Genomic DNA, 14,360 nt, shown 5'->3' with positions numbered 1-14,360 from the left:
AGGCCTCGTTAATGACTATAGCTAACATATATGTTTAATAGGGATAAGTCGTAAAATGCGTATATTTTTACGAGTTTTATAAAATGTGATCGTCTAAATCAAAAGGGACCTTATGGCGGCTGGCACTTAGGTCTTTATTACCGTTGTTCGAATACAAAACAAGAATATAGTTTAAATTGATTTGTTATACATGTCACACATGCTTTGTTATACATGTCGCACATGCTTTGTTATACATGTCGCACATGCTTTGTTATACATGTCGCACATGCTTTGTTATACATGTCACACATGCTTTGTTATACATGTCACACATGCTTTGTTATACATGTCGCACATGCTTTGTTATACATGTCACACATGCTTTGTTATACATGTCACACATGCTTTGTTATACATATCACACATGCTTTGTTATACATGTCGCACATGCTTTGTTATACATGTCACACATGCTTTGTTATACATGTCACACATGCTTCGTTATACATGTCGCACATGCTTTGTTATACATGTCGCACATGCTTTGTTATACATGTCGCACATGCTTTGTTATACATGTCGCACATGCTTTGTTATACATGTCGCACATGCTTTGTTATACATGTCGCACATGCTTTGTTATACATGTCACACATGCTTTGTTATACATGTCACACATGCTTTGTTATACATGTCGCACATGCTTTGTTATACATGTCGCACATGCTTTGTTATACATGTCGCACATGCTTTTTAACTTATTTTTGAAAATAATAATGAGATGAACTCAGGAAATTAGATTTTTATTCCCGTTCGATTCCAGATTTTTTCATCTCGCTATTATTCAAGAATAAATAGTTATTTATAGAATAGAGGTTCAGGAAAATTAATTGCTCATTATTTATAAATATTTATTAAATTTCCTTGGCGAAGTCAAACAAAGTTACAACGTATATATATTTTTATTATTTAACGTTTCAGTACACTTTATAGAATAACAAACATGAACTTTCGCATTTGTAACATCGGTACGATATACTAGATAGAGGGATAATGATGTATTGTGTCCGCGAGGTGTGGCGCGCGCGGCTGCCGCTGTCGGGGCAAGGGGTCGCCGCGTCCACGGCGGCGGAGCGGCACGTGGCGCGCGCGCTGGACGGCGTCTGCTACAAGCTGCGGCGGCTGCGGCCCTGCGCGCTGCTGGCGCCCCGCTTCCAGCTCGAGCTACCTGAGGTGCGTACACACCCCACCCGCCTGTGGACCGATAGCTCCCAGATTCGCATCCTACTCGTGTCACATGAGTTTGTTTGTTTGTTTTTTTTGTTTGTTTGTTGACGGGTACAAAATCTGACTTCTCCCAGAATGGGATTTCTTCCAGTCAATCAAGTATTTGAAAGGCCATAATCTAACTCATGTGCAGTACTTTTCATCAGCCACCATTTGCTTCCGAGTGAAGGAAAACATCGTGAGGAAACCTGCACTCTGGTTGATTATCAACTTGTGTGTGAAATGGAGAAGGCAACGGCAAAACCACTTCGATAATAGTGTCAAGAAAGCCGTTATGTGTGTTTAATTCCACGTAATGATCACGACCCTCAGCCATGAGTGATACGACTATGAAGAGAAGTCGTCTCCTTTTTTAAACCCCGACCAGACCCGTATCAACGCAAAGAGGCTCTCATGGAGGTTGTCTGCTATGTCATGAACATGAAAACCGCCGCGGATACGGAGTTGAGCGCTAGTAATATATAGATATACTGAGACATCGTAAAACCCAGGTAAAAATATCCTTTTCTATATTTTATAACAAATACATATATATATATATATATATGTATTTGTTATAAAATATAGTATCGTTGAGTTAGTATCCCATAACACAAGTCTCGAACTTACTTTGGGGCTAGCTCAATCTGTGTGATTTGTCCTGATATATTTATTTATTTTCACGTGGAACGTAAAAGCTTGTAAAAAGTTAACTGTCATTTTTTTCTACAGGACGAGATCCAACTAGTGGTGTCTGGCGCGGCCATTCCTCTAGTAGATCCGTCCAAACCGGAATCGAACGGCGTCGAGAACGGACACAACGACCACTCGGGCACTGGGGATGCTGAAGATGATATCTTTGTGTTAGATGAAGAACAACCTAAACAATCAGTGGTGGAAGACAGTACTCCGGCTAATGGACAGGTAATATTATCTAATGCCTATCCTATTTAAATGTCTATCTATGTGTTTCGTGACTCTCAGCTCTTGACTGCCCCGTGACAGATAAAGACGTGATACTGTATCAGAAATCAAAAATGTTTCAAAACTAAATGATAAAAGGAAGAAAAATCTCAAGAGAAAGAAAATTTATTTTTTTATAAAATCTGGGAGTTCCTCAACCCTTAATTGATTACAATCTAATAAATATAAACACAAATAGTGGGAAGTACCATTTCAAAATTCAATAAAAATTACATTAATGGCTTCATCATTATATCGAGTGTGTTATTGCTAACACTGGTGTCAGATTTTATTCAAGTCGCCTAAAGGCATCTGACATGATTTTTATGACTACTTACCGCCATCTAGTGGCAGGTAATCGCATATATACTAAAGAATTAAACTGTCCATCAGTGTGCAGGATTCCTCACGATGTTTTCCTTCACCGGTAGCAAGTGGTGGTCGATGAAAACTACTATATGGTATACAAACTCATATAGCATGAGTAGGATATGAACCTGAGACCTCTCGATCCACAAGCGGCCGTCTTATTACACCACCACCGCTTAATGGCATGCAAAAGGAAAGGCAATAGGAATTCTCCAAACAAGTATTTTAAGTTAACTTTTGTTCTATAAAACACCATCACCATCTAATCTAATAAAAATACGTGATTATTTCTTATTTATTTTATTTACAGGCAATGACAGGCACGTCATGCATGTAAAACAAGGTCCTTAATCGATATTGAGTTTCTTAAAAATTATATTTCTGTTTTATCCACCTGTAACAAAGGAAATCACAGTTACTTATTGCACTTTGAGATTGCGTTGTCAGATTTGAGTGAATTTGTGACTCACATTAATCGGATTAGGTATTAAGGAGATATTATGATAATAAATATAACAAACATATATGAAATGTATATTCTTGTCACAATATAATCTAATATCAGATTCCTTGAAACTAATCAAAGTCAGATTATGTGTCTGATAGGAATTATCTACTTAATTGGTATTTAACTTCCTTGTGAATTATATTTAAAAAAAAAAAAGAAAATATATTTGGCTAAACACATGTACATATTATGCTTAAACATATTAATGTTAAATCCATAAATCGAAGCCGAAAATACCAGCTCAGCTATATACGTTGCGGCATGAGCCATAGCCCTGATTTTCGTTGGTATAGTATTTTTATAATTTAATGCATTCTGCAAACTTAAGGACAATAATATCACAAAAAGTGTATTGGAATGGATATTACGCCTTTATGAGAAGAGTTATACATGCAAAATTTAATAGTAAAATACGTATAAAAAGTAAAATATTCGTAATTAAGCGAACTGGAGACGAAATTGTAATGACAGCTCGGCCGCAACGGTCGAAACGCTCTGAGAATCACCCAACCGCGAAACGCTCAGAGAGAAAGAGTAAAATGACTTGCCATTATTCTACGACATTGATGCCACCGTCTCCTTCCACCACGTTCACTCCATCCAAAGGCATGTGAGTTCCGCCGTCCACTATGTTTAGACCTGCTGAAGAAATATGAAGTTTTATTGTTTTGTTAACTTAAAGATAACTTAAAGTTATGCTATTTCAACATGATTTCTGTTCTTGTAAACTCTATAGTAATAATCATACTGTTTTATATTCATTCCACATTAAAACTCAATGCTAATAAACATATTGTTTTATATTCAATCCACAGTAATATTATAAAAGCGAAGTCTATCTGTCACGTTTTCACGGCTAAACAGCTGGGCCGATTTATATGAAATTTGGAATGAATATAGTTAATGACCTGAGATCAAACATTGCTATCGCGAGCGAAGCCGCGGACAACATCTAATACTAAATAGGCTCTAAAAGAAGATACTGGATATTATTTTAAAATTAGTCGAGTTAATCCTACTAATATTATAAAAGTGAAAGTTTGTGAGGATGTCTGTGTGTATGAATGTATGTTACTCTTACGCAAAATCTAGATTATTATGAAATTTGGTACACGTGTAAAATATAACCTGGAATAACACATAGGGTACTTGTTATCCCGAAATTCCCACGGGAGTGAAGCCTCGCGGCGCAGCTAGTACCCTATAAAACTATAGTAACTATAGTAAGGGTTGGTCTTTGGGGCCAACTCAATATATTTGATTAGTTACGAACTATTAAATTACGTTTAAAAAAACGTATTCAATACTTACTATCTCCCTCTACAACATTGACTCCGCCGAAGCCTCCATCGGCCACATTTACACCGTCCACAACATTGACGCCCCCGAAGCCACCGTCAGCCACATTCACACCGTCCACAACATTGACCCCCCCGAAGCCACCGTCAGCCACATTCACACCGTCCACAACATTGACCCCCCCGAAACCACCGTCGGCTACATTCACTCCGTCGACGATGTTGATACCGCCTCCTTCGTTGTCCACAACCTGCAAATAATTTGGGAAATATGTATTACTAGCTGCGGCCTGATGCTTCGCTCCCGTGGGAATTTCGTGATAAAAAGTACACTATGTGTTATTCCAGGGTGTGCACGTGTACCAAATTTCACAGCAATCGGTCCAGTCGATTTTGAAAGAGTAACATACATACATATATACACCCTCACCCTATTTCTTATATATATATTATTCCTCTTTATAATATTCCTCTCGATTCTCCATGCAAACTACTAAGTTGAAAATTCCTTCCCCACGTCAATATTTCTCGAATCTTACAACAACGGATCTTCATGGGAAGAAAGTAAGCATTTTTCGAGCACCGTAACTACTCTTCATCAGGTGGCTCGCTTGCCTGTTTGCTCGCTTAGTATTATGAAAAGAAAGGAAACGAGATTGGCCGAAGTCCACTGTGATCCCATTAAATGTGTGCCACAGGAGTTCTTTCGCTAGCGTCTATTGTTTGGTCGAGGATGAGCCATAAATATTAAAAAAACTACTCACATGTACATCCATTTTAACTTGTATTTGGAAATCTAGAAACACGTCTGTTCGTTAAATATTACGATTACTAATAAGATAGACGGATAGACATTATCATTGTTGGAACTGATGATAGCGATTCGATAATGTGCGATACGAGGAATGTCAATACATTCCTCGTATTGCACATTATCGCATTGGTATCATCGCTATTATCAATATAATAATTGCAAAGATAATTTGTTAAAAAATTGTAGAGGCAATAGATTTTTCTAGGTTGCCATTTCCATGGTGATATTTGGGATTTGTGCTAATTCAACCTAAAGGTTGGAATTTGCTTTTGCGATGTGTGCGCCTTTGTGAATCTACACCCGATTTTGCGAATGGCCGCGTGATGTTTAATTTTATTTTTAAATTCGTTTGCAATTCTTAAATTTGTATGCAATTTAATGTGTCAATGCGGTAAATGATCCTAATCGTTGATTTCTGATTCACTGAATTGCAGTCCAGACATATAAGTTCAGAGTTTATTGCGGTAAAAACATATGAGAATGAAGTAAAATTGTTGACAATAACACAAATTATAATTGTATGAGTGTCGGGGCTTCTAATGTCTAATTTCACTCAAGGAATATAGCTTACAACTGTTGATCAAATTTTAATAATCTATTTAGTAGAATATATTACACTAATGACGAATACGTGTTTGTGTGTAATGATCTTTGGAACTACTCAAAATATTTCCAAAATTATTTAACCTATCGGAAGCTGCATTCCTGAGTTAATGTATCACTTATTCAACGTTCAATGGATCGTCGCAAATTAATGAAGAATGGTATGTATTGCAGTCCCCGACAATGGTGTCGCTGACGTCACTAAGCTACATAGTGGGCGCGCGCGGCGCTCGCAGAGTGTGCGCGTTGCGGCTGCTGTTCGTGAGAGAGACCACCGCCGTCAGGGAGCTGGGGGGGCTCAGCGGCTTCCTGCACACATTTACCTGCGAGGTGGGGACAGATATGTACCTTTAGTTCTAAGTAAAGTATAGATTTCTCTTCGTTTCTCATTTTGCTTCTCTCTTAACAAGTTAATTGCAACAAGAAGAGTCTTTCAATTTGATGCGTCATACTTATTTCTGGAGAGAATGTGTATCCAATGTAGCAAAAATAAATAAATAATTGTGTGCGCGTTTCATAACTGCTGTATGTGGGAAAGATCACCGCGTAGGGAGCTGGGGGGACTCAGCGGCTTTCTGCACACATTTACCTGCGAGGTCGGGATATAAGCATATATCTTTAGTTCTAAGGAACAGGGGTTTTGCGGCGTTCGAAGGAAGATTGTCTTATAGGTTTCTCCCTTCGTTTCTCACTTAATAAGTTAATGACAATAAGAAGAATCTTTCAATTAATGTATACTTGTTGCTGGAGAGAATTCATTACAATATAAGTATATGTATGTGGGAGGAAGGAGCAGTGAAAATCCGTCTTCTTTACAGTTTGTTTATTTCTCCAAAAAAAAAAAACAATTATCTCCGCAACAGCGTTTCGTATCCTTCTATATTCAACGTCCAAGCGCGCGCTCCCGGTCTTGCTAAAGACCATAATACCATAGATTAAAAATGAACCATAAAGTACATTCCCATATGTATGACATTGCTGACAACATTAAGTTGCTGTTTGTGGGAGAGAACACCGCATACATTTACATGCGAGGTAGGGATAGACGTTCTAAGACAGTGGGAAATCGCAGAGTGTTCAAAGTTAAAAGTGTAGTATACGTTTTAGTATCTCATTTTTTCTAGTTTTAGCATACAGATGCAGCCAGCGGCTGAGAAACTAAGAGAAATGCAAAAAATAATAAAAAAATATACATATATATATATATATATATATATATATATATATATATATATATATCATATATATATATATATATATATATATATATATATATATATATATATATATATATATATATATATATATATATAGTTTCTCACACGTGAGAAACGGTGAGAAACACACTATTTCTAGATTCCTAGATCTCGATCCGATCCTTAGCAAGCATATATTAGAATACGAACGCTTTGTAAGAAGCATATATTGGAATACGAAGAGGCATATATTGCAATATGAAATGATGTTTTTGTTTGTAGGTGCTAGCGATAGTACGGGCGTACACAGCAGCGTTGGGAGGAAACGCTCTGACGTCATTCTACATCACACAGCTCATGTTGCAAGACAACGCGCACAAAAACCAGGTACATGATTTACCTATTTATCGAAGTGTTTAATATCTAATGTTCACACTTGTTCCTAGCAGAAGAATACAATGGTCTTATGGATCCCAAAGACCATGCGGAGTGAAGGAGATAAAATTACAAAACCGTATCCTGGACTCCGACGTTCTATGACTGAGGAAGAAATTAAGAAAACGCTGAGATGAGAGACAGGTCACTGTACTGTTATTTATGCAAACATCTAGTGTTTCAAAATTACAACTGTTAATAAAACTTCACGAGTATAAATACAGATTTTTGTAAAAAAAGTATCGGTAATTAACACACTGAGATTCGAGCACTGGACTTTATGAGCGCTCCCACAATGCTCTGTTGCGCTTCTTTGCGCATGACACAGCTACGTGCATCGACGTACATTAATGTCTGAACTACGTCAGCGGCTCGGCAACGAGCTGCGTCAGCGCAACTTAGCGCAATGGAGCAGTAAGGTTACCCTCTTAGTCATTAACAGTATTTTTGCAAGGAATAAAACATTATAAAAGAAACTCAATTTTCCATTGATAATAATTACTGATATAATTAATGATAAGATGATAATTTTGAAATTTTAAAGTACAGATACTATTCAATCACTAGTGATGTTGTCAATTTTTATTCCCGGGTTTCGGCACCATTTTATGTCGAATATGGTGGCACCGCAATGAAAGAAAAAACACACACTTCTATATATATATATTTTTTTTTTTTTGTAAAAATATGATTTTATTTTGTTGTAATTATTCGTCCGATTGGCGATATTAGAAATAAAAACGCGCTGTGGTACACCATGTAAATCTTGACTTTGTCGATGCGTTTACGTTTGTTAGGTGGTAGGGTAATCTCAGGGTAGGTTGGAGTAGAAATAGGCAAAGGCAGACAGTTGTATAATAGTATAATTGATAAGTAAAATACAGACCTTAAAAAAATACATAAACTATAGCACTAAATCACTGTAAAATTTAGAACACTTCTCCGAAACATAATAAAACACTTACCCTTCAAGGGTCTATAAATAATTTAAGATATTTTATTATATATATATTATTATTACACCGTATTGTGATACGTGCCGATATCGTTATCGTAATGAATGAGTCAAAATGTGATTTCAAAATATCAAGTGGAACAATCATTTAAAATTTTGAATTTAGAATGAAAGAAATAAAAATCATGCCAGCGCGCACGCGATATGACTAAAGAGGTCATAATACGTGGCGTTACACGTTCTAGAAGGGCTCGTGCTAACCCCTAACAGGATGTTTTTCTGTCGTTCTTGGTCTTGTACATCGTACGTTTGTTTTCAGGGCCAATGTCTACTCTCAGTCGGCGGAGATGTGGTTCATATCACGTATTAAAACTTATAAAGCAAACATGACATCTCTCTCTCTCTCTCTCTCTCTTATCTCTGCGAGTTTTCGGTGCGTTTGGGGCTGTGACGCCGCGAAGACGGAGACAGAAGATTTTGGATTTTACAACACCGCTTGCTTTACGTACAGTGACGTGAGCAAACATAACATATCTACTATTACAAAAGTTAATGTAACTACTGTCTGTCTATAACATGAAGCCTGGGACGAGTACTATCGAGATTTTGTTAATCACGTACATACACGTATTGTTATCTCTTTCATGGGCAGCCCATCCTCTCCTTGCACGCTGAAAGGAATAACAACACGAGTACACATTGTACCTAAGTATAAATACCTCGCATTAGAAAGAGAGGTCGGGCAACCGATGAAAGAGATAGCAATATTTAAAAAGCAATACCTTAATTTAAAAAGTTCTTAGGAGTACTAACTCCAGTCTTACCTATAGCTTCATCCTACAAGGTAATATTATAAATGCGAAAGATTGTTGGGATGCATGTGTGTATGTATGTATGTATGTTTGTTTGTTTGTTTGTTTGTTTGTTTGTTTGTTTGTTTGTTTGTTTGTTTGTTTGTTTGTTTGTTTGTTTGTTTGTTTGTTACGTTTTCGCGCGAAATGTACTGGACGGATTGTCATGAAATTAGGAATACGGGTACTAGGGCTACTTTTTATTCCAAAATTCCCACGGGTGAAGCCCCGGGGCACAGCTTGTGGTCTATAAAGAGTGCAAAATGGGTTTTTAACTGAACTCATTTTATTTTGTTATTGCAATACCAAAAAGATTGATTGATGAACCAGTGTTGCCCTCCCGGAGCAGACAGCGCGCTCATTTACTTTTTACTCTCTATTGAAAAACTTATCGCAGGCAGGCTATTTAGCATGTTGTAATTTAGTAATAGAACATCAATACTGTGATTATAAATAAAAAGTATGTCACTGAGAATATATTTTTTGGCAAAAAAATGAGGTGCCAATAAGCATTACGACATTAGTCGTAATGCTTATTTTAAAACGTATATAACATTGTCAAGTATATTTGAGACATTCACGTAAGATTTTATTTCCAAGTCGCCTAAAGGCATCTGACATGATATTGTAACATACATTCATGATTTAGTGAAATTCATATGAAGATCTGGAATAGTAAACAACATAATAAAAAATCGACAACAAAAGGGATTTTTGATTTCACCAAATGCCATCTTGTTTTATAATTTTTTGCTAAATTTTCATCACTGTAAACAATATTGTGTTTGTTCGTTCATTTTAATGAATGACTTTGAATGAGACAAAATATATAATCTAATGTGGTCTCCGTGTATGTACGGCTACGCTAAGCTGATATCTAGTTGAAATTGTTTAAGATTTTTTTTTTATTGTACACAAAGTTAAATGCAATATTGTTATTATTAAGCTATTTATTTTGTTTTAATATCGATTTGATCTGTTTTGATTTACTAATATAAAAGTGAAATTTGTCCTATGTATAAATTGTTTTGTGTATATCATAATCAATTTTGCGATTATTCTTTTCTGTAATAATGAACTTTTATGTCAAAAAAATTTGGTTCAAATTATAAACTCTTCTAAAATGTAGTCACACATTTTGTTTTAAACAACGACTTTTATAAAATCAAATAGATTGAATTGTCATGTAATATATTTTAACATTAATGTAACTTCTTATAAAAGCCAACCTTGTGTCAACATTATGTCGATTCATAATTCTAAATTACTATAAGTGATCAAAATTCATATCAAAAAAGGAACAATTTGTACGTTAAGTCCTTCTTCATAGTCGTATTCCTCATGGATGTGGTTCGTGGTCATTACGTGGAATGAAACACACACATCAACTTTCTTGGCATTAGTAATGGAGTGGTTTTCCATTGCTTCTCCATTTCACACAGGAGATAATAATCAACCAGTGGGCAGGTTTCCTCACGATGTTTTCCTTCACCGGAAGCAAGTGGTGGTCGATAAAAACTTTACATGAGTCAGATTGGTATACAAACTCATGTGGCATGAGTACGATTCGCACCTGGCACGTTTCTGTCCACAGGCGAGCGTCAACCATTACACCACCACCGCTTCGTAGAATTACGTTTACAGAAATCTTTATATGACCAAGTTTGGATGTCAATCTACGAATTGTTTCTTTATTTACAAGCGTATAAATTGCCATTCTATATTTGAAATATATTACTGGCCGAACACAGTGAGATATTTTTTTTATTTTTTACGTTTCGCTAGGTTATGTCCAATATAATAAATTCTATATTCAAAATCATAAGTTTTATCGATTTTGTTGAGTGATAAATTGTAATAATAGCACCACTGAGCGTTATCCTGGTTGAATCCTCAGCTATATTTGGTGTCCCGGGATCCGCTTTTGCCAAATCGCTCTCCATACGAATATTATTCGTTATCATTGTCTTGCCATAGAGTAGGTTTTTTTTTATAGTTTCCAATTAAAAGTACTTTAAATTTAAGTTTTATGTATATTATTTAAACAGAATACAAATGTAAACTAGTTCAGAAATTTATAAAAGTAACTTATTTTAAAAGAAAAATATTTGTACTTAAAATGCACATTTTTCTAATTTCACGACTTTTTTATCACTCGTTAGTTATGCACTATTACGAAGTATTTACAATCTTTGTATCAATCAATCAATCAATTCATCAATTAATCAAATCAATCTTTGTGTTTACAATCAAATAATCATATATTCTAAAAAAACGTCAGCGCATCCATTAGATTTTTCACCAAAACTATAAATAAATTGCATGGAAAGTTATATTTTAATATGAATATTGTAAAATGAAAATATTGTTAAAATATTTTTTCGTACGAGTAGATACCTTTTGCTATGTGGATTTAGCATTTATGCAGTAGAGATAAAGTTTAAAAACAACTTTTGTTAACAATCATTAAATACGTAACTATAATTCACTGTTTTTTCACAAAATCTTTATACATCACATGTATAATAAAAACATAGCAGATACTTACTGGTAACGGATTTCACGGATTCCACTAATATCTAGCCAGAAACAAATGTATATTTAATGTTCTTTGATAAATATTAACCCTTTCACTGCGAACGTCGGATTAAACTTGAGTGTTGGACATATGTATTTTCGATTCGATATGTATTTTCTGATGTAAAATTGCGCGGTGAAAGGGTAAACAAATAAACGATAATCGCTATTATTGGTGTCGACAAATCAATGTAGTAATTCTGATTCGTATTCTAAATGTCTCCCGGTTAGTGTAAATATGGTGCTATATTAAAGTGTTTGTTTTGAAATAAATTGGACGATTTTTAAAATTTAATAGATCTGCAAGAATCGCAGCAAATGGTCGTGCTAAATCTCCGCAAATCCCTGCGACGCAAGCTAAACATGATGAAGCAGATGCATACTTTTTGGGTTTAACCTTTTTTGGGTCAGCAGTGGGCGAAGTGCGGGTTTGCATTTCATTTCTCACCATCTAATCGATTCGAAGTGAGGCACAGCGAACCAATCACAGTGCGCCATTGTGACACAACGACAACCGCACGGCAATGTGATTGGTCCGTCGCGTCTCACTTCGAATCGACTCGATAGTGAGAAATGAAATGGAAACACGCACTTCAACCTCTGGCCTAATATCAACTTTTACGGAACGATTCCAATGTAACTATGTTCAATTTAGGAATCTAAAATAAATTTCAATCGCATTGATACTAAAAATTAAGTCGATGGTAAGAATTTGCGATGCAGATCAGTTTAGGTCATAAAGTGGATCGCTTTAATCGACGATAGTAAGCCCCCAGACGTGTACACTATGTCACTTGATTCTCGCCTTAAGATGGAATGACATGTGTAGAATATATTGGTATGTGTATGCCAATAAATTCCATGTCATTCTTGTAGCTGGCATGCAAGTAGATAACAAGCAATTTGTTGCATGACTATTTCTCATGAGCGTGGGGGAGACGCGGGGTCAGATCAGCCAATAAGGGCAACGCTCACAAATTACGCTATTACTTAATTGATTACGAACCGTGCCAGCCACTTGCATGCACATTTAAGCATTTATGGCTATCTGTACTCCAATTTTCAGTCCAATTTGTTTCGAATAAATATTTTGTATATATGTTTCCTACCCCGTGATTCTTGTATCCTTAATGTTTTGTAACATCAAAGTTAATCGGACCGAGAAATAGCACAGTATTTTAGGTATTGTACCAGTATTTTAGCTCTTAAAATAAATATGAAAATGCTATTAAATCGTTGAAATATAGCTGGCCATGTTAAGGGTAAAATAATTTTCTATTAGAAATTATTATTTAAAAATTGATTTATTATAAGTACTTAATATTGTGACTATTATATATAGATAATTTGTAATTGCTACGTTTTAGTTCATATGGTATGAAAACAATGACAGTTTGTCATCCTGTTGCAATATAAATATAAATGGAATATACATTTTTACCAATTTGGTCCTAAGGTTTGACTATCCGAAATTGCTTTAGGCATTTAGGGTGAGTTGCACCGTCAACTTTACGTGCGCAGAAAAATGCTAAGTATTCCATTTTGTCTAAACATCGTCAGCGGCGCGCTGGTAAAAATCAACGTCAAATTTGACGGTAACTCACTTGTTAATTGTTTAAGTTAAAATAAAATCTATACTCTGTTATTTCTCGGTCTAAATGTAGCTACAATTTGGATGTCTTTATGTATTTTGTCTACATGTATACAACGTGTTCTAGGAAAATTATACTGTGGGAAAATATATTGTCTTTACATTTTCAGCGAACTTGTCCTTGATTTATACAATACAAACGGTCCGTCCCGTCTTCGCTCGGGAAAAACCACAATAAAAATTATAAACCAAAAGCTTCCTCAGAAATCACACTATTTATTTATTGATGAAAACGGTACTAAAATCCGTTCGGTAGTTATAGAGTTCGCGTTCATACAGATTCGATGGTAAGAATTTGCGATGCTGATCAGTTTAGGTCATAAAGTGACAGTAGACATAGAGTGACAGTAGTAGACAGACAGACGCGATAGGGGGACGTACTTTTATAATATGTAAGGATTTGGTCAAGTTGTGTACAAAAACGTCGCGTTAATGAATTAATGATTCATTAACACACATAGTTGCGAATCCATTAAAAGTTCACTCATATGAGTAGCCAATTTATGACCCGTAGCGTTGACGCGGTACAATAACGCTATAACTCTAAATTTTAAGGACCTTATTGCCTTTAATTAAATTTGAAACAATGAACGCCCGCTTCCGTACATTGACCTCGCGTAAATTGTTACAGTATGTATATATTAAGTAAGTATATATTAACATCCTTATTCCTTCCGAGCTTGTAAAAAAAAGCCTTTAAAAAGAACATAAAAAATACTCGGAACAAAAAACGTAATTTCATTTTTTTCTTTTTTAACCCCCGACGCAAAAGGGGGTATTATAAGTTTGACTACTAAGTGTGTCTGTCTGCGTTCGTGGCACCGTAGCTCATCAACGGGTGAACCGATTTGGTCGCGGTTTTTTTATTTGATAGCTAATTTGATAGTCGGGG

General features: G+C 35.6%; 2 protein-coding genes across 4 annotated transcripts in view; one reads left to right on the top strand and one right to left on the bottom strand.

Moving 5' to 3' along the window:
- LOC128678069 (uncharacterized protein) overlaps positions 1-13,577 on the top strand; it is a 29,409-nt gene extending 15,832 nt beyond the window's left edge. For all 3 annotated transcript variants that reach the window (XM_053759346.1, XM_053759347.1, XM_053759348.1), the window contains 5 exons: positions 1,057-1,215; positions 1,981-2,172; positions 5,978-6,133; positions 7,282-7,386; positions 8,709-13,577. In XM_053759346.1, the coding sequence (XP_053615321.1) occupies positions 1,057-1,215; positions 1,981-2,172; positions 5,978-6,133; positions 7,282-7,386; positions 8,709-8,759 (663 nt within the window). In that variant the 3' untranslated portion in view covers positions 8,760-13,577. The remainder of the gene's footprint in view (positions 1-1,056; positions 1,216-1,980; positions 2,173-5,977; positions 6,134-7,281; positions 7,387-8,708) is intronic.
- LOC128678070 (uncharacterized PE-PGRS family protein PE_PGRS44-like) lies at positions 2,865-5,291 on the bottom strand. The gene is made up of 4 exons (XM_053759349.1): positions 5,151-5,291; positions 4,400-4,637; positions 3,637-3,730; positions 2,865-2,974 (listed from the first exon to the last, which is right to left on the bottom strand). The coding sequence occupies exons 1-3, from the start codon at positions 5,160-5,162 to the stop codon at positions 3,639-3,641; spliced, it is 342 nt and encodes a 113-aa protein (XP_053615324.1). The 5' UTR covers positions 5,163-5,291; the 3' UTR covers positions 2,865-2,974; positions 3,637-3,638.
- Positions 13,578-14,360: the final 783 nt, after the last annotated feature.

This window comes from Plodia interpunctella, chromosome 19, assembly GCF_027563975.2.
Source record: "Plodia interpunctella isolate USDA-ARS_2022_Savannah chromosome 19, ilPloInte3.2, whole genome shotgun sequence".
NCBI lineage: Eukaryota > Metazoa > Arthropoda > Insecta > Lepidoptera > Pyralidae > Plodia > Plodia interpunctella.
This window is presented reverse-complemented; position numbering and strand designations above follow the sequence as displayed.

Excerpts from the sequence above, each read along its gene's own strand:
- LOC128678070 (XM_053759349.1), bottom strand. Across the intron at positions 3,731-4,399 it reads CAATGTTGTAGAGGGAGATA|CAGGTCTAAACATAGTGGAC; the intron begins GTAAGTATTGAA and ends ATATTTCTTCAG.